Below are 24,161 nucleotides of genomic sequence, written 5' to 3'. Positions count from 1 at the left end.
CCTCCTTTCCCGGCAGAGCATCTGGTGGATTTGAACCGTGCATCTCTGGGATTGCAGTGCAGCTTCTTGCCACTAGGCCACCAGAGCTCCCCTTTATCCAGAACTTTTTGCAGATGTCTGTTTTACTGTAGGCATGACTCATGAGGGCTTTGTGAGCCAGGACCAGCAGAAAGGTTGGTGCCAAAGTAAAAGAAGCAAGAATGTCCTACCCACTTCCTGGACATAGCCACCTTCAGGGTGGAACAGGAAGACCCTAAAAAAAGTCTAGGAGCACAGATACAGCTGCCCAGCCACAGTTCCCTGTAGGACTGACCACTCCTGGACCCTGAGCTGCTGCTCGCAAGCACCAAGCCCACCTTGCCTTTTGAGTGTCTCAACAACCACACCTCAAAAAACCCACCATGCTCCTATGACCAGGCCCCACCGTTTGTCAGTCTCACTTGTGATTCTGTCCATTTGTGCTTTATATACTTTGAGGCGCTTTTATCAAATCCATACAGTTTAATTCGAAGATTGTTAATTTACTAAGTAATGATTCTCTACTTTTTTGCTTTAGAGACTATTTTGCTTGGTGTTGTTACTACAGCAGGTAAAATATTTGGTACTTGCTTGCCTGGCATCTTTTACCATCTGTCTCTGTGGGTTTTCAATGTGCTTTTAAAAAAATATCATACAGTTGTCTACTTTTTTTTAAAGAAAAATAAAGACTAACTATTCCATATAAAAAGAACCTCTTTTCCTTCTTCTCTCTTGATTGGTCTGCTTTTATCTCTCGACATTAGTATATCTGAATTTATTTCTACCACTTGGTTCCTTCTTCCCTTCCTTTTTATGAATAATTTCCCTTTCTTCCCTTCTCATTTTTGGACTTATATACTCCATTAGTTGTCTTTTTGAGGTTACCCTTGCTTTTTTAGTATGATTTATTCAGGGAGCCTATTCCAGCTTCCTTAGTAGATAAGGGCCCGGGGTCGAGGTTGGTCCCTCTATGAGCATTCAAGGCTGTTCCCACCCACCACAGGGACACATTTCTCTGTATGGAACCTCAATGGGGTGGTGTAGCATCAGCTTGCTAATGCTCTGGCTTTGATTTCTGTCCTTATAACATCTATGACTCTCGCTATCAGGCCCAGCATTACATTTTGCTTGTCATTGTTAGACATTATCCAACTTTTCTGTGCATATCGTAACGAAAGAGGCCTTTCTGTATCAGCTTAGCCTTTTCTTTTTCTTAAAATCCTTGTTGCTGTGTGCCATCGAGTTGGAACTGACTGCATGGCTGACTCTCCCTCAGGTTTTCAGAGGCTGTAAATCATATGAGAGATTCCCCATCTTTCTTCCACGGAATAGCTGATGGATTCGAACCACCTGCCTTTGGGTTGACAGTGCAGCTCCTTACCCGCTAGGCCATCAGAGTGCCTTCAAATACTTAGGGAGTTATATATATATATTTTTTTATTTTTATTTTTATTTTTATTTTATCATTTTCTCTGTGTGTGTACCGTCAAATTAGATCTGACTGGTACAGGAGGAAATGGCCCCTCCTTCTCTGGCAGAGCATCTGGTGGATTTGAACCGCCTACCTCTGGGATTGCAGTGCAGCTTCTTGCCACTAGGCCACCAGAGTTCCCCTGGGAGTTATATTTCTTTTAATATTCCTGTAGGATGAAAGGAATTGCTCCCACTTACTAGTGAGAAAATTATTACTATTTAATATTACTTCATATTCTTTTTCTTATATAAAAACTCCACCCTAATACATATACAAGGTTTTCAAATTATTACTTTGTACGTTTCAGTGAGACTATCACATGCTGTAGCAGATAAACTCCGCCACTCAGGGGCCACTCCCCTTTGGGGCCTTGTACTGCTCTCCATTCAGTGAATGAGGAAACAGGTTCTCCTGAGAAATGGCCTTCCCTCCCTATTCCATCAGCCAGAAAGGGAACAGTTATATGCATGTCTGCAAAGGAGGCTGGGAGATGTAGTCAAGGTGCGTGTCCAAGAATGGAGAAGATGTTTGGTACACAGGCAGCCTCTTTGCCTAATATAAAATTTTAGGGGAGCTCTGGTGGCAAGAAACTGCGCTGCAATCCTGAAGGTGCACGGTTTGAATTCCTCAGGAGGAGGGGCAATCTCCTTCTGTGCCAGTCGGATTTGACTCAATGGTACACATGAAGGGGAAAAAAAATAAGAATGCAGAATTTTAAAATAATACAAAATTTCCTCTGATGATAGATTTCATTTATTCACTCAACCCATCAGGAAGTAAATTCTGTTTATTGTACTTGCATGGAATGGACTTCACTATTTCTCGTTTTAGCCTTCTCCGGCCATAATTTGACATTTCACTAGTCTTCCCTATCTTACTTTGTACTTTCTCTTTGTGAAACTTTCCAGAGATGCCAGCAGGAGACAGGGGCAACATAAAATGGGCAATCAGGGACATAGCCTTCACCACTTTAGCCAGGGTGTGAGAATCTTGACTCTTCTAGGCGGCCACTTGTAAAAAGAGCTAGGGCAGCATAAAGATGGCCATATCTGACCTCTACTAACTCCACAAGGGGAAACTGCCCCCATCAACAACATCAATCAACAATTCCCATGAGGTCAGACATGCCCTCTTTCTAATAAGTCCAGCACCAATCCAATCCTGCTGCCCTGCTAGGTCTGAAATCTGTTGTCATAGTTACACTGGACTTCATAGAAACACGATTATGAGGTTCATTAGGGAAGTTAACAGGTTACAATTCAGGTTGGCAATAGGATACAATTTCTCAGTCAGGACAGTATCTGAAGGTGTGTTCACAGGCCCTTTAGGCTAGCGTTACAAAGCTTTCTTAGTCTTTCCAATTATGGCTTCTCCAACAAGCTAGGTTGAAGCACCCACCCACCTAAGGTCCTCCAACAAGCTTGGGCTCCTAGTTTTGATTCCATAGGGTAAAAGTCCCAAGTTTAGCTCTCATGTCAGGTCTCTGGTTCTCTGGTGCAGTTGCTTGTTTCTGTAAGGTCTGAGTAGCACAGGAATCTCTGGCCCTGAAAAACGTGGACTGCATTCTCTCTGCTGCTGCTGCTTCTTTGCTGGTGGTGAGATCTGCCACTGAATCCATTCAATTTAATGGCAAGACTAGCCTTGCTCATAAACCAGCATATCTTATTCGATCCCACCTATCCATGTGGCAGTCAAGTTCAATGGTTAGGAAAGCCCTTTTGAACAGTGAATCCCTGACACCACATCAATCTTCAGACTCAAACCTGATATTAAAGACCCAGGACCTATCCTTTCTCCTGTTCTACCTTTTCCTCCCACCAAACCCACAAATAGTTCTCAACCAATACATGGAAAATAACCAGCTTCAAACTTGTTTGGCCAGACTGTGTCCCACCTTATCTTCCCACCCCAGGGTTCTTCCCTATAATGCCCCCTTAGTCAGGCTGCAGGCAATCCACGGGAGTCCATTCCTTCATAGTTTAGTCAGATTACTCTCTCCAAGGCTCCTGGAAGGATCAGAGGCACAAGAAGTGAGTAGGGCTTCTTGGCTGAGGGAAAGCCCTCAATGTAGACTCCTAATTTAGAGTAAGATACCGCAAATTACCTTTGTTTATATTTATCATTCACTTATCCATCTAGCAGGTCACTTATTAAAAATCCAGTGTGCTCTCAGCACCCTCCAAATGCAGCACTGAGCTCTGATTTCCTCCAACCTGAATGAAATACATTTCCTGCTGTTGAAGGAACACTTTCTACTTCAAAAGAGACCATCTTGGGACACAAAGTCCACAGTATTACGGGGAGTTCTATGGATGGTTTGTGTGAAGGGCTGAGAGTCCCTGAGAGGAACAAAGCCCTGCCCAGTGCATTGAAGAAGCTTCAGCAGGATTCTGTAAGGAGCACTGAACGCAACCACTGAAAGCCATGGCGTGCTCAAGTGAGGAATGAGATCAAACAGGAGAGCTATGTCCCCGCCTGCAGTTCCAGCCTTGAGAGACCCAAGTAGACCCAGCTTCAAGCTTGTTTGGCCAGGCTGTGTCCCACCTTATCTGCCCACCCTAGAGTTCTTCCCCATCACACCCCCTCGGTCAGGCTGTTTAATCTGTTAGCTGTGTGACAAGACAGGCAGGCCTCTGAGAACAATTGGCAGCACACCTCTTCCTGGAACTGTGCTGTGGAAGCTCGTCACGTGGAGGCTGGCCCTGCCTCCTCCTCCTTCACATCCACTCCCTCCTGGTGGCTCACACCTGTCACCATCTCATCTGTGCTTTCAGCATCTCGCCTGTCCTTTAGGCACCTCTCTGGTCAGTAGTGCCCTGTGCAATGCCTTGGGAGGTTTTATGTTCACTATCTCTGTTGCCAACACTCCCCATTCCCATCTGCAGTTTCTAACCTCTCGAGAGCTGGAGATACAGATGACAAGCCTTGGTAAACTGTATGAACAAACAGGTGTATCAGAGGAGAGGACGAGAAGCATCATGGGGTTTACATAAATGGAGAGGCCTTCTCCAATGGCTTCAGTCCTTGGGTGTGTTAAAGGTCTCAACATCTCAACAATGTAGTATCTGTAAAAGAGCAGGGTTCCTATCCAATTTGCGATAAGGTTATGGAAAAACTGGAAAGGCTGCATCTGATTAACTCTTTTCTAGTCTTTTTCTTTAAAAATGCCTGGAAATATTAAGCAGCTAATAAATTGAAGGAGACAAAAAGAAAGCATTTATAGGAAGGCTTCATACAGTGGGGAACTTTCCAGAAGACAGCACGGGCATAAAGTGGGTTATCAGTCCCATTCTCACTCATTCAGACGTGGGTACCACGCAGTCCCTCACAGCGTGACACTGGACACTCACTCAGACATGGGCACCACACAGTCTCTTCTCTAACAGTAGTGATGTTGGACAGGCTGGTTACCCTGTCAGGCTTTTTGTCTTTATTTGTACTGAAAACAATGAAAGGAAAGGACTATTTCCAGCTCCTGAGATTCCATGGTTTTTATTACATAAACATTTTTTATGTAGATGAAAGACTGCCCCCTGCTGGACAGTCACACAATTGCAGAACAAATTTAGAGGAAAACAGTATCTACAGCGACAAGTCAAATCTTAAGGCTTCAAAATGCAGCAAAAACTTAAGTCTCTTGCATCCTGTGTGTCTCTGTCTTCCTCTTGCCTTTGTTTACTGCTGCAGGAAGCTTCTCAGAAGCTGATGCCTCAGCCCATCTACGGTTCCACAGAGACACCATGGAGCCATGTAAGTTCTTTTCTAAAGAAGTCCTCAGGTGACCACGATTCCCATGAGGGACTCCCAATATGCTTTAATGCTGTTCTCCCCAGGAGAAATACTTTCCACAGCCAGGTGTTGCCACCAGACTCTGGGTGGAACCATCTGGGAGAGTCACTGTGAGTCACACTGGCCAGCGGGCCTGAGGGAACACCGTGTGCAGGGTGGTCTCTCAGGAGGGGTCCTCTCTTAAGCATGCTCACCAGCACCACTTCCAGTGGCTCCTGTGCCCTTGCCCGACGACTGGGTGTCCGAGAAGCGCGAGGCCTGCTTCGGCAGGCGGATGGGGACGTAGATGTTGGAGGCCCGGTGCTCCTTGAGGTACTCTCCGCCCTTTTCTTCATAGTCTTTTCTGGTGACCCAGACTTCACTGTTGTCTAGATGGTCCAGGGCCCAGTCACGAGCCCCGTACCAGGCGTCCAGCACGGGGTTAGACGCAAGCTGGACCTGTAACATGGAAGGAACATTCACTAGGGGGCTCCGAGCACCAGGGACTCATCCTCTCTGGGAATCCTCCCCACCAGCAAAATCAAGAGCCCGCAGCCCTGCCTGAGCAGTCAGTGCGAGAAAACGTGAGGCGCTCAGTGTACTGCCCGGGACAGGGCAATATTCAGTAATGGGAGGTATTATCTCAACGAACAAACAATACTGTAAGATGCTCTACCAATACTAAAAAGCCATTTTTAAGAAATGATGCTTTCACATTTCATGAATGAAGCAACAAAAACGGCCAACAAGCATGTGAAAAGATGCTCCACATCATGCAACGATGAATGTTTTCTTTTAATTGTGATTTTAACAAAAGTTTACAGAAAAGTTAGATTTTCATTCATTCATTGTTGCGCATTTTACCCCACCTCCGTCCACTTTTCCCCAGTTCCTTTTTTTAAAAAAAAATATTCAGTCATTGTTGTTTGTCATGACAAACAGCTTACCCATCCTAAGGACATAGTCTTCTAGAGAGTCAAAAGGTGGAAACAGCCTAACTGCTCATCAATGGTTTTACTGGTGGCATGTGGCCTAGTGGCAAGCAGTTACGCTGCCAACCCAAAGGCTTGTAGTTCAAATCCACTAGCTGGCTCCACAGGACAATCTCCTCCCAGGAGATTTATAGCCTCTGAAAACCTACTGGATGGAGGTTCAGCCAGAAGTCGGTTTCAATTCGACAGCACCCAACTAAGACCTAAGTTCTGACACATCTACAACGTGGAAGAACCTTGAAGCGATTATCAGTGAAAGAAGTCAGTCACAAAGGGACTGAAGTATCTCGGATGGGTAAGTATACTGGTGGTTACAAACAAGAGGGGGAGGGGAAAGTCACTGCACAAGGGACACTGAGCTTTTGCTAGAGATGAAGGGGAGAATCCAGAAATAAATACAGGCATGTACGTTCATTACAACATGTCCGCTTACCCGAGCTACACTATGACCACCCTTCTCCTGTTCTCTGCTATATTCTATGATAAGTAATCTATAATACATACACTGTTGCAGCATGAAATCTGCTGATGTTTTCAACCTCAAATGTTCAATTATTGACAAAGAAAGGATTTACAAAAAATACTGATAATAAAGGCAATACTAAAAGGAAGTAGGGAGAGGAGATACTCAACTTATATCAGAATTAACTCAAGAAGGATTCACTTGAATGGAACACCATTGTCAGTGGGGGACTCGTGGGGGGGGAATGACCAAACATGATAAATGCAACTGACGTCACCTAAGTGTACATATGAAAGCAGAAATGGCGAAGGACTGCTGACATATATATGTTGTTGTTGTTGTGTACCATCGAATCGGAACTGACACATAGCTGACCCTCTGGCAGGTTTTCAGAGGCAGTTAATTGCACAGGAAGAGACTTCCCATCATTCTCCTGTGGAGCACTTGGTGGCCTCGAACTGTATGCCCTTGGGATCACAGTGCAGCTTCTTGCCACTAGGCCATCAGAGCTACCATAACAACAAAAACAAAGGCCCAGCAAATATCTCAATCTCATTGCCATCAAATCAAGATCCTTCTCCCAAAGGAGTTGGTGGCTTTGAACTAGCACAGAGCAGTGATCTTTGGGTTAGTAACGGAGCCTGCTGCAGACTACGTATGCCACCAAGAGAGTGTATTTACCATAGTGAGGGGCTGGTGGAGCACTGTGCGTGAGGTGCTTTAGATAGAAACCTATTTACCTAAAAAAAAAAACCCACACAGTAATGTGAAAAATACAGGTTACAAAGCAAGATATCAAAAATATTTTTTAAAATTAAAATATTTACAGGGAACCTCTTTGCCTAAACCTTGTGTTATTAATTTTCTCTTAAGGATACAAAATTTTAGGGGAGCTCTGGTGGCCTAATGGTAAAAAGTTGTGCTGCAATCCCAAAGGCACACAGTTCAAATCCACCAGCTGCTCTACAGGAGATGGATGGGCAATCTCCTCCCGTGCAATTAACTGCTTCTGGAAACCCACCAGAGGGTCAGCTATGGGCCAGTTTTGACCCAACAGTACAACAACATGTGGAACAAAAAAAAAAGCCTGAAAGTATATGTAAAAAATTGCTCACAGTGGCTAGAAGTACTTTGTACTTCTGTTGGTTCATTTAAGTTGCCAGATGGTGTAGTAATAAGCTTTCAAGGAAAAATCCAACAGAAATCTTGCTAAACATCAAAGCCCACTTATGTCAAGTCATGTGTCTCCAGGGTTCTCCACCTCTGAAAGATCATACAGGGTCTTAGACAGTTGTTATGTTTGAGTTACTGCTGTACATAAAAAAGAACACCAAGAGACTGTTATGAGCTGACACACACTCACTGCATTACAGGGAGAGGGACAGGCAGCAGGCAGGACTGTGCCACATGCGACAGTGCAGCTAACACAGAGCTGGGGAGACGGACAGCCTTCCCATGACCAACACTCTCCTAATTCACAGGAAAAGCTTTGGGATCAAGAAACAGCTCTTGGACAAATATTGCATAGTGCCACTGTTGTAAAGCGCAATGGACATTGGGGTTGAGGAGAGACTGAGAAAGATGGGATAAACTATGTATACTGCATTGAAACAGATGAGGGAGAGAACTGTTTAAAAGTGATATATAATTAGATATTATTATCATGATAGGAGTTCAGAACTAATGCTGCATGTGGAGAGAGTGGACTTGTGGGGAGGGATTGTATACCAATGACAAAATGTTTACTTTTCAAAGAGAAGAGTGAACTGGGGAGGAGGGGTGGGCAGGGAGAAAAGTGCCAACTAGCAATGAATGGAACACCAAAGTCTCTGTAAACGTTCATTAACATTAATAAAAAAATTAATTAAAAAAAGCAACAACACCAAAAAAAGGAACATAAGGTAACAAATACTGAGGGGAAGAAAAAAAAAAGAAAGACAAAGAAACAGCTCTTAAGTAGTTTCTCCCAGTGACTGTATCACAACCATCCCTGCCGCCTGCTTCTCCTCGGCCTGAGCCCACTGCCTCTTTCTCACACTTTCGCTGGCAACTTCCACCCTCCAAATGCTCATAAATACTGAAGTGATTTGGGGGTTAACTTTTGACTTCAGCCACTCTCCCAAGCAGTGCCCACCAGCACATTATGCTGGGACCCAGATCAACCCTCCAACTTTCTCCTGAGCTCAGAATCTACCGAGGGGCCATCTCTTCCCGTGTGTCCCACTGGACCACTCCATGTGGAAATGGAACTTGCTACTCTCTCCAGCAAGCCTGTTCGTTCTTCCTACTTTATCTCCTAGCCTAGTGAGTATCACAATTATCAGAAGAGTGTCCCAACCTGGATTTGGAAGTTTAAGCTTACATCCCACTTCTCTCTTGATAACCAATCTATTACCAATTCTACTTCCTTCTCTTCTCTTCTATCAAGCCGCTCCTCTCCTCTCTCTCTGCCAATGAATGAATATATCTTACACAGCAACCGATTAACTGATCCCTGCTGTGCCAAAGACTTAGACTGCAACCCTCATAAGACATGCACTGTCCCTGCCCTGACCAGTGGGGGTCTAGTAAGGACTAGAGGTAAGGACAGAGCAAAGAGTAGATAAAAACAGCTCTGCTTTCAAAATTAAATACAGGCTAAAGACCGGAAATAGTGCCAGAAAAATGCTAACAGTGATACCCCCGAATGATAAAATTATTAAGGTATTTTTCCCCCCATTTGAACTTTATCACTTTTACAGTCAGGAAATAGATAATGTGCTCTTCAAACTAGTCCGAGATGGGACTGGTCAGTACCTGGAAAGAAGACTGGAAGGGCCTCATCTCCAGCAGTTCCTTCTCCACCCTGGCTTTCATCCCGGGATACATCATATTCCCACCGGTGAGGAACACGTTCTGAACCAGTAACTCCTGGACATCCTTTGGATACCTAGGAGGGAAGCGATGATTTTTTTTTTAATGGCCCTGCCCCCACAACATTTGAATACTGAATGAAGGATACAGTTGGGGAAAAGATAACCTCCAAGTACAAAACAGAGAACATCTATCTACACAAGCAGACCTCTGGTGGCCTAGTGGGTAAGGAGTTGTGCTGCCAACTCAAAGGCAGGAGGTTTGAATCTACCAAGGCTGCTCGTTGGGAGAAAGATGGGCAATCTCCTCCCAAGTGATCTACTGCCTCTGAAAACCTGCTGAGGGCTCAGTTACGTGTTAGTTTTGCCTCAAAGGCAATAAGAGAAAGATTTACACAAAAAGTAAAAAAAATTTTTTTTTCACTTTCCCTTTGTGATTTTAGAGAATGCAAGTCACGTGCTTCCAAGTCTTTATCTTTTGAATGTTTGCACTATACATGTGTTTTTAAAATCAATATGCTAAAAAATAATAAAATCAACACACTCAAGAATAATTTACACAAATTTTGACAAATTTCTATCTGTAGTAACCACCATTACAATCAAGATCAGAATCCTTTCACCACCCTGCCTCTCCCTGCACCTCTCTTCAGAGTATGTTTTTGAAGCAGCTTTATCTTGGCCATGTTGGATCATTTTCCACTCACTGTTAAGATAAAGCTCAAAGCCACATACACAAAAAACAGCTAAAATTGCTTCTTCCCCTTGCAGGTGCTACTGGTTCCAGCGGCTCTGTAACCAGGAACAGAGGTAAGGGTGGTGAAGGGAGAAGTGTATAAAACAGGATTCCAATTCCAATTTATAACCACAGCAGCCAGCACAGTATAACTCATGTTCCCTGCTCATCTAATTAGAATTATGAAAACTCTAACTGCGGGGAAAATGCCTAAATCAACGAAAGAGGGAAGAGGAGCATTGACTGGTAGAGAGAGATGCTAGCTCGAATAAAGGGGAAAAACTTTCACAGATTCTGAGTACAGTTAGGATGCTCTAAAAGAGCCAGTTTTTAATCAGAGAAGTCTGGTGTCCTAACCAGTAGGGAAATACGTTTCCAACCCAAAGGCACATGGTTTGAATCCCCCAGCTGCTCCACAGGAGAAAGATGGACAATCTTCTCTCGGGTAATTTAAAAGCCTCTAAAAACCCATGGGAGGGAAAGCTATGAGTCAGTTCTAACTGGGCAGCAATGACAGAGAGGGTCTTTAACGTGTCAAAGTTACATAAAAGCCAATGCACATTCAGTATTAGCTCAAACATCTGAGAAATTGCGAAGTTCTGCTAATCAACTGGGATTTGCATGATGAGAGAATGACAGAGCCCCAACCCCGTGCAGGGCCTGCTGGAGGGGAGGGAGAACGCTGAGCCCCACACGTCAGTGAGAAGCCCCACACGTCAGTGAGAAGCCCCACATGTCAGCGAGACGCCGCGCGCCCCACCAACAGAAGCGCTGTGCCTACCTGTCCAGAACATACTGGAGCGTCTCTGCTATCCCAGCCTGCTCTTCTCCGATGAGAGACGGCTGGAAAATGATCTCTGGGGCGCGGATTCTTTCTGTTCCAACAAACAGCTGGTGATACGCTGCCAAGTTAAACACGGGCTTTAAAGACCCAAAGTTCAGAAGATATTTTTAGGTCAAAATGACAATCAACCCAGTTTCCTCAAACTGTACTTCTTATCCCAACACTGCTCTTGTCCTTCGTTGGGGCCTGGACAGCCTTTCCCTGACTGTCTGGATCTGAAGACCCAATTTTCTGCCTTCTGTCCACCTCAATCTGTCAATCTGCATCATGGTACGGCTCTGAGCTTTGAGGAAACCCCCCAGTGAACAGGAACAAGGAAGAGGCCGAGCAGAGAAGCCTAACTTCCCAGCCAGTATCTGCCTTCCTAACCGCTGGTCACTCCCCAGCGAAGAGAACATGCAATCAGCTGTGTCCCAGACTCAGATACATTTATCTGGTTGCCATGGTAATGACAGAAACATAGACCCAGGTGAGAATTAAGCATGAAAACACTGCCTTCAATTTAAATGAAACCACTGAACGCCAATCTCTGAGTCTAAAGTTCTCAACTAGGGGCCCAAATGTCTCTGCTGGGCAGATGGTCTCACAGATCCACGTGCTGCTGTTGGTGTCAGGTGCCCTCAAGTCTAGTACGACTCGCAAGGGACCCAACAAACAACAGATCTGAGCCCTGTCCTATCCTGTGCCAGACCCACCATCTCTGACACACTTGAGCCCATTGCAGCAGTCACTGTGCCAATCCATCTCGTCGATGGGTCTTCCTCTCTTTTGCTGACCCTCCAGTTTTCCAAGCATGATGTCCCTTCCCAAGGAATAATGTCTCCTGGCTACATGTCCAAAATATGGCGTTAACCACCAGGGGAAAAACCTCTAGTGTCAGACGTTGTTAAGCTTCAGCACCCCATTTTCTAGAAAACATAGCTGAGAATTTTTTTTTTTAATTGGATCTTCCTTGACCAGTCCAATCATTACTGTAGACTACACAGCCGTCGGACCTGGACAGTGGGAGCTGGCTTCTCCACTTCAGGTGCCTCCTCTGAAAACAAGGGCTCGAAGTCGTTCATGCTCTCCACGTCCTCCAGAGTCGGCTCCAGCTGCTCCAGCTCTGGGGTCTAAGGAGAGACGAAACCAAAACCCACCTGTCACCTCAGTGAGCCTGGTTCACAGTTACAAAAAAGAACTGGGATCTTACTCGGGTTCCAAAAAGTTTATATGAAAACTAGAAAAACGTTTCTAAGCTATAAAAAGAAAACAATACCTATAGATTAAAAGACAAAAAAGTCGGGAGAAAAGCAGTTGGTCTTGTTCCCTGATCCTTTCCTATTTGTTGTTGTTGTTAGGTGCCGTCGCGTACGACTCACAGCAACCCTGTGAACAAAAGATCTGAACACTGTTCTATCCTGCGCCATCCTCACACTTGCTGGCACACAAGAGCCCACTGCAGCAGTCACCACGTCAGTCCACCTGGCTGAGAGTCTTCCTCTCCTTCCCGACCCTCCATGTCTTTCTTACATAAGCCTAGCTGGCACATCCTCTTTCTGAAGCCTTCCAAAGGTGCCGGGTGTGGGCTGGAGCCCCATGGCAGGCCTGCTGCCTGCATCAGCCCCTACCTTACTCAGACCTCTGTGAGAGAAGGAAGGGCTGGACAGTAAGCATCCTACAAACTAGCTCCGACTAACCGCAAAGTCAAGTACAGCCTCACTAAAAAACATATGTGCCTAAGCTGCACTGAAATCCCAGAGGTGTACGGTTCGAATCCACCCGATGCTCTGCTGGAGAAGGAGGGGCAATCACCTCCTCTACCAGTCAGATCTGTTTCGACGGTACATACACACAAAATAATAAAAAGAAAAAATTTAAAAAACCCTCCCATGTGCCTCTAAGTGGGGCAAACAACAAGGAGCCTGAGAAAACAGGCCCCACAGGCTGGGGATGTGACAGAGGGCCCCAGGGCGAGTGAATGGTTCCTGTGACACTTCCCATCAACGATGGTGAGCCTGGGTGGGACCTGGGCAGGCCAGCTCTCAGTCCCAGTAGATGGCTTAGGACGATTTGAGTTTCACGTTAATGTGATGAGAGCAGCTGTGTGGGGAAGAGAAGGCTTGGACGGACCTTTCCAGCCATCTGTCATCCCGCCATCAGAAAGACAGACGAGTCCTACTTTTCTGGACTCCAAGGGGTGGCAGAGGTCACAGGGAGGGAGAAACATTTCGTTACACCCCAAGGAGGCATGTTCTCACAGCTGCTGTAGAAAGGAGTCATCTCACACAGCGGTGTCGGAGGAGGATTCAAGCTGACTCGATAACGCACAGCCAAGAACACTGCGAGGCAAGGCTCACGCCGACTGTGCCGAGTCCCACTTACTCCAGGAATCGGTGAGGGATGCACATCACTGTCCAAACTCTGAGCTTTTAAACATGCTTCTCTAAAACCTGTTTATGTACTACAAACAAACGTTCCGACTCCTCACTGCCCCCCTCGCTCCCACTACAGCCATGCGGCACGTCTGGCATAAATGGACGACATCATCTTCTATATCCTGGTCACCAGAGCCAATTCTAGCATATTCCTGGGGCATCTTCCAAGGCTTGACAGCATGCCCAAGAAGGAAGGGGGATACTTCTTTTTCTTTTTCTTTTTTTTTTTTTTTGATACTTCTTTTTCTGAAGCTAAAGGAGAGAAGGGAAAGGGACTGGTTTAAAAAGAGGTCCTTTAAAGAGGGAAGAAGAGTTAAGAGTAAAGAGAAGGACCTCATTCTCAATGAATGAAAGAGGCCAGTGTTTTCGTGGCCAATACAGGTAGAAAGGCGGGAGAAGAGGAACCTCCTTCTCAGAAGAATCAGCCTGCGGCTGTAGATGCGAGTTATTCTCTAACCCCCTTGTGAAGTTACGTCAGGCGGCCATCACCACGCCACATGCACAGGGAAGTATGTATACCACCCACCGTTACATCACACTAGTCAGCGGTGCCACGTGGCTGAGACAACACGGCTTAGCTGGGAAGTCTCTGCTCTCCTTCACCTATCAACTGTCGGTCTGAGAGTGAGAAGACAGCTAGTGCTTTAAGCGTATGTTTTAGGAAAAGATCTAGATGGCCGGGAGCAGTGGAGAGTCCGCCGAGGAGCGTGCTCCTGCGTCTGCAGACGGTGACGGGGGACAGTCCTGCCTTGTGATCCCCCACGAGTGAAAGCAGGCACTGGGCCCCACTCCTCCTGCCTGTGTACTCCCCATCGGCCTCATCTGTGCTCTTCATCTTGGTTGTAACCCCCATGCCTCTGACTGCCCTTACCTCCATGAAGTCACACCTCCATCTGCCTCGCCTGGAGTTCAATCACAATGGACTCTGTCCCTCCGTCCTGGTCCTACTGTCAAAAGGTCAGTCACCGTAAACCTACGGTTCTACTGACATGCGTGGAGCCACCATGACTCACGGCCCACGGCTTAGTCACACAGCAGAGAAGTGAACTACATGTCCAGAGGGGCGGGGGGAGGAAGCCCTGGATTACAACTAGGCAATCCTTCCATTACCCCTCAACTTTCTTCTGTAACCCCCAGAAGGCCTACATCTCTCCCAACGCTTTCTTTTCCCATCTCAGTTCTGTGGTTCTTAGCAGGTCACTTTGACTGCTTCTGTAACAACATCCTATTTCTTCTCCTCCAGGAGAAAGATGGGCAATCCCCTTCCATGTGGTTTAGTGGCTCTGAAAATCAGCTGTGGATCGGTTCCAGCTTGATGGTACACAACAACGACGACGACAACTTCTTCTCCGCTCTTTTCTTCCCTCTTGCCCTTTCATCGTGCCTTGTCTTAAAGGACAAGGCACACCACCTTCTGGGCCAGGTTAAGCTCCCCACTCATGCTCTTTAAATCTGCCATCAACCCCTTCTGGCTTCTCTCTTCTCCCTCGGCTTTGCCTCAGTCTCTGTGTCCTGCTTCTTCCTCTTCCTTCACCTGCTAAGTGGGAGCATTCCCCAGGTATTTTCTCATTTCCTGGGTGATTCTATCCCCCCAGAGCTGAGTGTCCTCAGAGACCTTAGAACCGCTCTCATTAGCATCTCATCTTGTCAAAGGCCTCGCCACCTACCCACTGCCATTTAAGCCCAAGAGCTTTCCGGAATGATGGACTTGGATTGTTTATGTCTGAACCTCCACTACTTGTAGCTGTGTGACTTTGGGCACGTTTCTCTACTCTGTTCCTTACTTGTAACATGGAAATAATCCAAATACCTACTTGTGATAATCAGGGAAATGCTGGCAGAAACGCTCAGCACCAATGCAGCGCACATCCTGTGTTCCACCGATCTCAGCCACTGTCACTACAGCCACGTCTGATCTTCAATCTTCATACCCTACCCCGGGTGCCTACCCTCGTCCCCATAACTACCGACAAAGGTCAGCTCCCGTCAGAACTATTATGTTTCTATCCTTTCTTCCCACTGCTCACCTCAACGATGCATTTTTCCAGACACTGATCTCTCTCCTAAATTAAAAGCTCATCTGATGATTTCCTTGCTGGACATATCTGAAGGCTCTGAACAGCTACAAGCTCCTATCTGGGCTCCTCAGTTTTATTAAGAAGCCCTAGAGGAACAATCCATAAAGGGCCGGGGGTTCAAATCCACCAGCCACTCTGCAGGACAAAGACCGTCTCTCTCCTTAAAGATTTACATTCTCAGGGAGCTCTGGTGGCCTAGTGCTAAGAAGCTGCACTGCAATCTCAGAGGTACAAGGTTCGAATCCACCAGATGCTCTGTTGGAGAAAGAGGGGCATTCTCCTCCTGTACCAGTCAGACCTGATTTGACGGTACACACACACAAAATAATAAAATTGAAAAAAAAATATTTCCAGCCTCAGAAACCTGATGAAGACGTGTTATGAGTTAGAATCAACTTGAAGGCAGTGGGTTTAGGACGTGAGGTTACTGTGATTAATAAAGAACCAGGTCCCTGCCTCCCTTTCCCACCACACCTCCCACGTGACCCCTCTCGCCTATACTCTACACCAAACCTGCCATCCCCCCCGTCACGTCTTCCTTCCATCAAAAATGTTCTTTTGTTTATCACCTGGTAAAATCTTAGTCTTCTGAGACCCAGCTCAAATGTCTCAATCCTTTCTTACAAATCCACCTCTGTTCCACATACACAAACAAGCATGCCTCCCAGACTAGCTTAGGTTAGCTAAGTATCAAACTAGCACCTTAGTCTTTTTCTCTTTTTTCTCCTGAGGCATCAGGAGGGCAGGTACTGTATGTTAATTACTTCTGCATCTCAGGTCCCTGGCACATCATTCCTGGCACTGCATGGTAGGCCCCTGGGATCTAAGTTTAAACTTCTCTGGAATAGAGAAGAGTATTAACAATAGTAGAGAAGGGTTTCAAAAAGCTGCTTCAAGCACAATGGAAAGATAATGATCCACTTTCATCTAGTTTGCATTTATAGGCATGACACTGAGCCCTTGTGGAACAGCGGTTAAATGCTGAGCCACCAACTGAAAGGCTGGTAGTTCAAATCCCTCCAAGGGTTCTGCATGAACAAGATCTGGAAATCTGCTCTCACAAAGACCACAAGCTAGAAAACTCTGTGAGGCAGTTCTCCGTCACATCAAGTCTCTGCACTAAAAATCAACCTGATGTCACCTAACAAGAAGCTGGTTCTACTGAAAGTGGTAAAAAATAAAACAAAGATTCTCTCAATTCATATAATGCACCGAAGAAGGAACAAAGTTCATAATTTCAAGGCAGGGAATGGGCATCCGGTGGGGAACAGATTTCTCTAACCATGCTGGCTTCTCTCACTCTGGGGTTTGCCAGGTACCTACGTACACTGTGTGGCATTCAGAAACACACATCGACTGCTCTTTTGGAACTGAGCAGAACACGAGTTTGCCAAAGCAGATCAGGGAAAGATGCAGTGTGGGTTCCTGGAACAGCCTCAAATGGCATAAGAACAAGAAAAGAACAACTCTGATCTTGGCTACACAATAAGAGAACATTCTATATTCTGCTCATTGTGTTTTCTAACAAATAATAGCTCCCCAACAGTCTCCTCCTGCCTCCAATCCACACTTGTGCCATGTTTATGGATGTGGAAAGCCAGTATCTTCAGGTTTTAAGTATTTCATTCAGAATGCTAATAAAGTCTACTTATCTTACAAAATCCAAGTCAGAACGCCTTATAGACTATCAAGGGGTAAAACAGATTGCTCTTTAGGGGAAAAAAATGGATTTTATAAAATACGACAAGTTTAAAAATTCAGCTGCATTAATCCAACTCAGCCCTTACTCCTAAACGGCACTATAAAATGAACCTGTGTAAATTTCTTTTTCATTCCAATGAATTAGGATTTTTGGAAAATATTATAAATGCTTTCAGAAATGGAGAAACAGCTAGCCAAAGCCAGGGCCAAATTTAGTCACAAATGCTATTGGAATTGACTTTAATCACTCTTAATAAATGTTGACCATGCAGTAAATCTTTAGCGACAAACCAATTTATCTGATTTTTAAATTGTTATGTAGTGAAACCTTTTATAGTCTATCATTTCCAATGTCCTTGAGCCTAGGGGCATTTGAATGTGTTCCCAGAGCTTCAACGTGGATAGCTGGTAAATGAATGAGTGGCTGAATAACAGCATGAGCAGAGAATAGAAAAAATAATTCCTCTCCCAGTTCCCCAATCACATTTTCACAGTGTGTGTTCAAATTAGAACTCTCTCTCCTGCACGTGGGTCAAAGGCCTATCTCTGGCAAAAAGAGGTGGATACTCTATTGACACAAACAGGTTCAACAGGATAAAAACGAAATGTGGATGAATTAAAAACAAAGAAACATGGTTCTGAATCCCAGTAAATAGCTCACAGAGGTGAAAACAGAGTGGCAGACTAGGAAAACGACACTGGTCAACCAGAGCTGATGTGAGACTCTGCAGGTGAGGAAGGTGGCAGGAAAGGTTCCTCCTTCCCAGGACGGTAGTGCTCCAGCATCTGCACCTGGTCCACCTGGCTCAGGACCCGCTCTATAAACATGAGTGCTCATGTCTGTGCACATAACCCACAGCCAGGCAAAGAGGAGAACCTACAAGTGAGGGGTGCAGCTGGGACCCAGCCGCTCCACACTGAGCTTTCCATGAGCCGGAGTGAGAGCTCAGAAATCACCAAGGAGCCCCCACAGCAAACAGACTCGGGAATCTTCCACAGCGCGGACCATCAAGAATTTAAAGTAAGTTGACCTAAAACCCAACAGGTTTCATGGGTTAATTCTGCCCTTAAAAGTGTCACAAGGCAAGTCGATGACCCTCTGGCTTCTGTCCATGGGAAAGAAAATTTAGGAATCAGTCCATCACTGTTGAGTTGGAAGTGACTCCTAGCTGGCCCTTGAGTGGGTTTGCAGGAGGCTGTAAATCTCATGGGAAGAGATTGCCCACCTCCGTCCTGACGAGCTGCTGGTAGATTCAAACACCCCGAGAAGCACCAACTCTGGGTTACCGAGGCAACTCCCTAGAGACTATGTCACCAGAATTCCCGTAACTCAGGAACCACATGCACAATTACTACAGCTTCCTTCCGGTTCTTAGGACAGGGGGCCAATCAGTGACATCTGGGGTCTATGTCCAACTTGCAGCCAGACCCTTTACCATGCCAGGTTCACAATCTAGATTACCTAGGGCCTAGGTTTGGCTCTGTGGCCTGGTCTCTAAAATCCACTGGTAAGGAAGCAAATACTAGAAAGGAAGAGAAAATCAGAGAGTTTATTCAAAGAATGAATCTTCAGTTAACTAATAAAAGGCCAATCAACCTACAGTGTTTGACTGAGCCAATCTATGAGCTGCTGTCCATCTGTCAGTCTGTACTACGGTGGCTAGCACGGTGCCATGACATGAAAACTAGGCCTCTGGTACTGGTACTTCCAGTACCATCACCTAGGTCACTCTTGGTGGACAGGTTTCAGGGGAGCGTTGAGACTAGAAAGAAAGACCTGGCAATCTACTTCTGGAAACAGTCAATGAAAATCCTACAGACCAGCAAAAAAGAGCATCTGCTATAGTGCTGTGCTCTGGTGGCTTTAGTGGTAAGAAGCTGTGCTACAATCCCAAAGGTATGAGGTTTGAATCCACCACTTGCTCTATGGGAGAAGGACAGGCAATATCTTTTCATGTGATTTACTGTCTCTGAAAACCTGCTAAAGTCAGTTTCCACATAATGGAACACAACAACCACCTACTGCTGTGAGAGAAAGCTCCTAAGTGGGGAAGCATTCTAGTTACACAGCGACCACACCATGGACCTGAACGCAGTAACGACCATGCAGATGACACAGGACTGAGCAATGTTTCGTTCTCAACAGCAACGAACAACTAGTTGCTGGAAAAAAAAAGGCCTAAGTCTGAGGCACGACTCCTAACCCCAGGGAACACGAGGACGGAAAGGAAGTCAGTGGAAGATCAAGAATAAATGTATTAGAACATATTCAGTACATACGTCCTTCCCTGTGTTGAAACGATCCTCCATTCATGCCTCAATGTTTGTTGTTGTTAATTGCCTTCAAGTAGAGCATAACTCATAATGACCCTATGAACAAAAGGCTAGTCTTTCTATAACTATGGACATTTACCAAAGTTCATGCCACTCCTGCTTGCAACATGCCTCAACAGTAGCCTGAAAAGAACCTGTACTATTTTATTAAGCATTTCAAAACTTAGCTAAACAGAAACAGATTAAGAATAAGAGATTAAGAAAAAAAAGGAAAATAAACTTACTAGAACAGAACATCAGAAGGGAGCTAAGGGGCATATGTGACTGTCCACTGAACAGCCAGCAGAGGCACGGGCCACCCAGCCAGTGTGAATGCTCTTCCTATGCCACACGCACACGTCCCCTCCTGGATGTAGGACCAGGGTGCAGGGTGAAATCCCTCCTGTCGGTGTGCCAGCTGGTGGAAGGTGAGTGTCACCAGTGTCCACCCATATCCCCATGACATCACTCATCACGCTGCCCTTCTTATCCCCAAGACTGGTCACAACTTGATGCCAGCCTTCTCAGGCTCCTCCCCCAGCCCCTCAGGGAGGGCTGTCCCCTCCAAATGGCCCCGGGGAAGGCAGGGGAGGGCTCCCCGTTACCTCGGGCTTGCTGTCCACCACGTCCACCACCAGGTTGACCTCGGCTTGAAGGATTTTCTGCTTAGCCTGCTCCACCGCGGAGCTGAGCTTCTGGATGTAGGACTGCAGCTCTTCCGGCGAGTCCATGTTCAGCTCTATCAGAGCTTTGTGGAACTGGTCCATCTGGCCATCCTCGAGAAGTTCCTGAGACCAGAGCAGGCACGGTCACCCTCAAAGACACACAGTCATGTACGGGAAGGACAGAGAAGTGGCCTGAGAGTCAGAGAGAAGAGCAGCAGATGGGCTGCTCACATCCTCCATCCCCACCGGGGTCTCTCCAGGCTGGCACTGCTTCACAGATGCACCACCACCCAGTGAGGCAGAGCTCATCTATGGTGACAGATAGACGGCTGACCTATTACCACTGAGGTGGGGCAGGGAGGAGGGGCAGGGGCTGAGAATGGACATGAAGGATGTTTCTGGAAAATCCTGCTACGTGAGCAGGATGGCAGGCACGTAACTGCAGCAACGTCAGTGAAAATGTACTGACCTTTATCCTAAAATCTGTGCCTTTGCAGATATGTGCCATGCACAGAATAAAAAGTTAAAAAATGAAAGGATATTATAGAACAAAAAGAAACAAAACTATAAAGCCCAGAGTCCAGAGCTCTTTCAGAAAGAACTAAACTATACTATACTCTCTACTGGACGGTACTTATAGATGGCTATGCTCCTTCCCAACCCGATGGGGATGGGGGTGGTCAGTGCACTCAAAGGCTGCAGGAGACAATGTGGGAAGAGTCTTCTCTGGGCCCACCGGGCTGAGCGAGGCGGGGGGCCCACCGGCAGCTGCTCCCACCTGCACGTAGAGCAGCCTGTCCAGCCGCTCCTGGTCAAGCTGCAGCTTCTCCTCCCGGCGGCGGGCATTGAGTTCCTGCAGGCGCCGCAGCTGCTGCTGCCGCCGCTCCTGCTTCTCCTCAGAGGTCAGCGTGCTGCCAAGGAGCTTGCTGGAAAACGGGAGCTGCATCTTGTGGACGTTGTTCTCGTAATAATCCGGGCAGCGCCATTTCTCCAATTCTGACAGGAAATAATTTTCAAAGTTATGGAACGGAAATACTATTAATGCAGAAATTTAAAAAAAAATGAAGATCAATGACCCAGGTCTAGGGAAGGTGGTGAAGGCATGCGCCACATTCTCTCTTTAACTGAATGTGGCCACAAAACCTGGACACAATGCAGCAAAATCACTAAGACAAGATTTGTAAACAAAGTCCTTTATACAGATGGGAGGGGACATCAGAAGGAAAATTCCAGGGAACAATTAGTCCAAAGAACTAATGGCCCCTCATTCAAGGCTCCACCTCCACCGATGTGAGATGACAACAAGCTGGTGCCCAGCTACCACTGCTGACCCCGCTCAGAAGGATCACACGAGAGGGTCCTGGACAGAGCAGGGAAAAAAGTGGAACGAGACTCAAAACCACAAAACCAGGGTTTGCTGGTCAAAGAACTGATGGACCACCCGCCCCCCACCCCCCACCAGACAATGGCCCTCATTAACCTTCTAAGCCTAGAACTAAACTCACTGTGGTGGCTCAGCTCCCAGCAAACAACAGGTGGATTTATAAGGTAGAAAACAGCACCAAAGAAGCACTCAATTCCTAGGACAACCAATCGTCAAAGGTCAGAAAGGCCAGGAGAAAAATAGGAAGGCAAGAAAGGAAATGATGATGGAAGGAAGGGGGGAAATGAGAATCCCAGGGAAGAAGTGGGAAGAGTGCTATTCCAATGTGGTGACCACACAACATAAAATGCAATCTGCACGATGCTACAGGTTATCAGTGTCTGGGGTCCTCACACGCCTTACTCCGGCCCTGTCTGCAGTGAATTAAGACATGGTTCTGGCCCTTTAAGAGCTCATAGCAAGGAATTCAAGTTAGAACCTCCTATGTCTGTAAGAAAAGTCCATGCACATAATGTGAGCTAGAAATTTATTCACACTGGAATTCCCTATAGTTCTTCAGTTTTATCTGAACTATTTCAATTGGATGAGGGCGACATTCTTTTTTTGCTATTTAAACTGATGAGTACTACATTATTTTATTGTATTATACAATAAAACTGTAATAACTCTTAGAATAACCAGAAGTATTAGTAACAGAATACACGTAAAATTTCAAGCATCAGCTTGAAAAGAAAAAGTTCCTAGAATTCAAAATCCTGTATTAATATGAATAAATAATTTCAACTGCTTGAAAATGACTTTTTATTTATTTTTAGTAAATATAGATCTATTAGAAAGTTACATCCCAAAGGGATGGATCTCCTTCCTTGAAAGGAGATACAGAGGAGAGGCCGAAAACGAAGTTTTAAAGTAGTATGTTCTGCTCTAGATACTGTCTTTCTTAAAAATGTTTAATTCCTAGAACAGTAAATGGGCAATTCAGGGGCCTCTATTTCGGCATGCTGTAAAGCCCATCAATTTAAAAGGAACTCACATAAATAAAATAATAAGTATACTGAATAGTCTGTTGAGAAAATATACACCAGAGAGGAAGAAGGTAAGAAGGTGTTTAAACAAAGCACCATGAACAAAAAAACGTAAGTGTACAAGGCAAAGCGGCATCCTGGCAACAGTCTGTGAAGACTGCTTGGAAGGTGGACAACATTCAGAAGCTGCACGCGAGTGGTCTTCTACGTAATCCTCGGCGCTGTAGCTGTGCTCACCTGCAGCGTACCTTCTACTTAATCCTCAGCACTGTAGCTGAGCTCGCCTGCAGCTTACCTTCTACATAAACCTGGGCACTGTAGCTGTGCTGGCCTGCAGCTTACCTTCTATGTAATCCTCAGCAATGTAGCTGTGCTCATGCAAGATCTCCTCCATGCGGCTGAGAGTGATCGCAGCCAGATGCCCGGGATACTTCAGCTGAAGGAGGCGCTGGAGGTAGCCAGCTGCCTGGCTTCCTCCTAGATTGATGCGTTTGCAGTTTTTAGCATCTAACCTGCAAGTGAGCAATAGAAACCAACACTGAAACGTCTGTCTGCAGAGTATCTGGAGGTGGGGTAGTGTCATGTAATGTAGCTTAATGAGGAAGAAAACAGATTTCCTGGAATAATAGAAAAACCATACAATTGGAAGGGATTTTAAAGGTCCTTTGGTATAATTATCTTCCTTACTCAAGACAGGAATTCCTAATCTATGCCCAGTCTGACTAGCATCTCACCATCTGACCAGCATCTCAGACGCAAAATGAATAGAAGGTTTATCTGTTAAACTCTTTGTTTCTCACTATATATTCCACAAACTGTGATCTCAAGACCAAGCATTCCAGAATTATAGGGGAAAATGTGGAAAATGCCATTTTTCACGGCTTCACACTTGCAGAGATTGCAATAGTTCTGTTCTACAGTGAACCTGTTGTTGTTAGACAATGAACAAGGATGACAGAAGAACTGATGCCCTTGAGCTGTGGTGCTGGAGAAGAGTACGAATACCCCACGGGCTGCCAAGAGAACAGACGGGCACGTCTTGGAAACGGTGCAGCCAGAGCTCCTGCGAGGTGAGGATAGCAAAGCTTCATCTCTCACACTTGGGAAGATGAACTGAGGATTTGCATTTTAACAGGCTTCCCAAGTGCCTGTGGCGTGGACCTCCCCGATACCCCTAGTACTATGCAAATACGTTAACTACTAACACATGTATTGATTTTTCAGTCATCTCCTATGAACAACACATTCTTCTTACATAATTAGAGGAAAAGAACTTGGGCAACTTCACTGCGAGAGAGAGCAGCCAGCGCCCACCTCAACTGTTTTACTGCTATATCACACCTCACCAGTAGATGTCAGCAAAGAACACGACAGCCTCATGACTTGAGCTTTCAGTTGCATCTCAACATATTTTTAATTTCTGCATCTTCC

The 24,161-nt window shown here is 45.8% G+C and overlaps 1 protein-coding gene across 1 annotated transcript in view; it reads right to left on the bottom strand.

The window, feature by feature from the left end:
- Nucleotides 1-5,461: 5,461 nt before the first annotated feature.
- ACTR5 (ARP5 actin-related protein 5 homolog (yeast)) overlaps nucleotides 5,462-24,161 on the bottom strand; it is a 28,090-nt gene continuing 9,390 nt past the window's right edge. Inside the window, exons 3-9 of the mRNA XM_006881714.1 lie at nucleotides 23,073-23,242; nucleotides 21,100-21,317; nucleotides 20,262-20,444; nucleotides 12,143-12,259; nucleotides 11,085-11,224; nucleotides 9,512-9,644; nucleotides 5,462-5,719 (exon numbers count right to left, since the gene is read on the bottom strand). Coding sequence (XP_006881776.1) covers nucleotides 5,462-5,719; nucleotides 9,512-9,644; nucleotides 11,085-11,224; nucleotides 12,143-12,259; nucleotides 20,262-20,444; nucleotides 21,100-21,317; nucleotides 23,073-23,242 — 1,219 coding nt within the window. The remainder of the gene's footprint in view (nucleotides 5,720-9,511; nucleotides 9,645-11,084; nucleotides 11,225-12,142; nucleotides 12,260-20,261; nucleotides 20,445-21,099; nucleotides 21,318-23,072; nucleotides 23,243-24,161) is intronic.

Source organism: Elephantulus edwardii, unplaced genomic scaffold (genome assembly GCF_000299155.1).
Source record: "Elephantulus edwardii isolate Elephantulus edwardi_28Jun2011 unplaced genomic scaffold, EleEdw1.0 scaffold00015, whole genome shotgun sequence".
Taxonomy (NCBI): Eukaryota; Metazoa; Chordata; class Mammalia; order Macroscelidea; family Macroscelididae; genus Elephantulus; species Elephantulus edwardii.
Note: the sequence above shows the minus strand (reverse complement) of the source record. Positions and strands in the feature narration are given on the sequence as shown.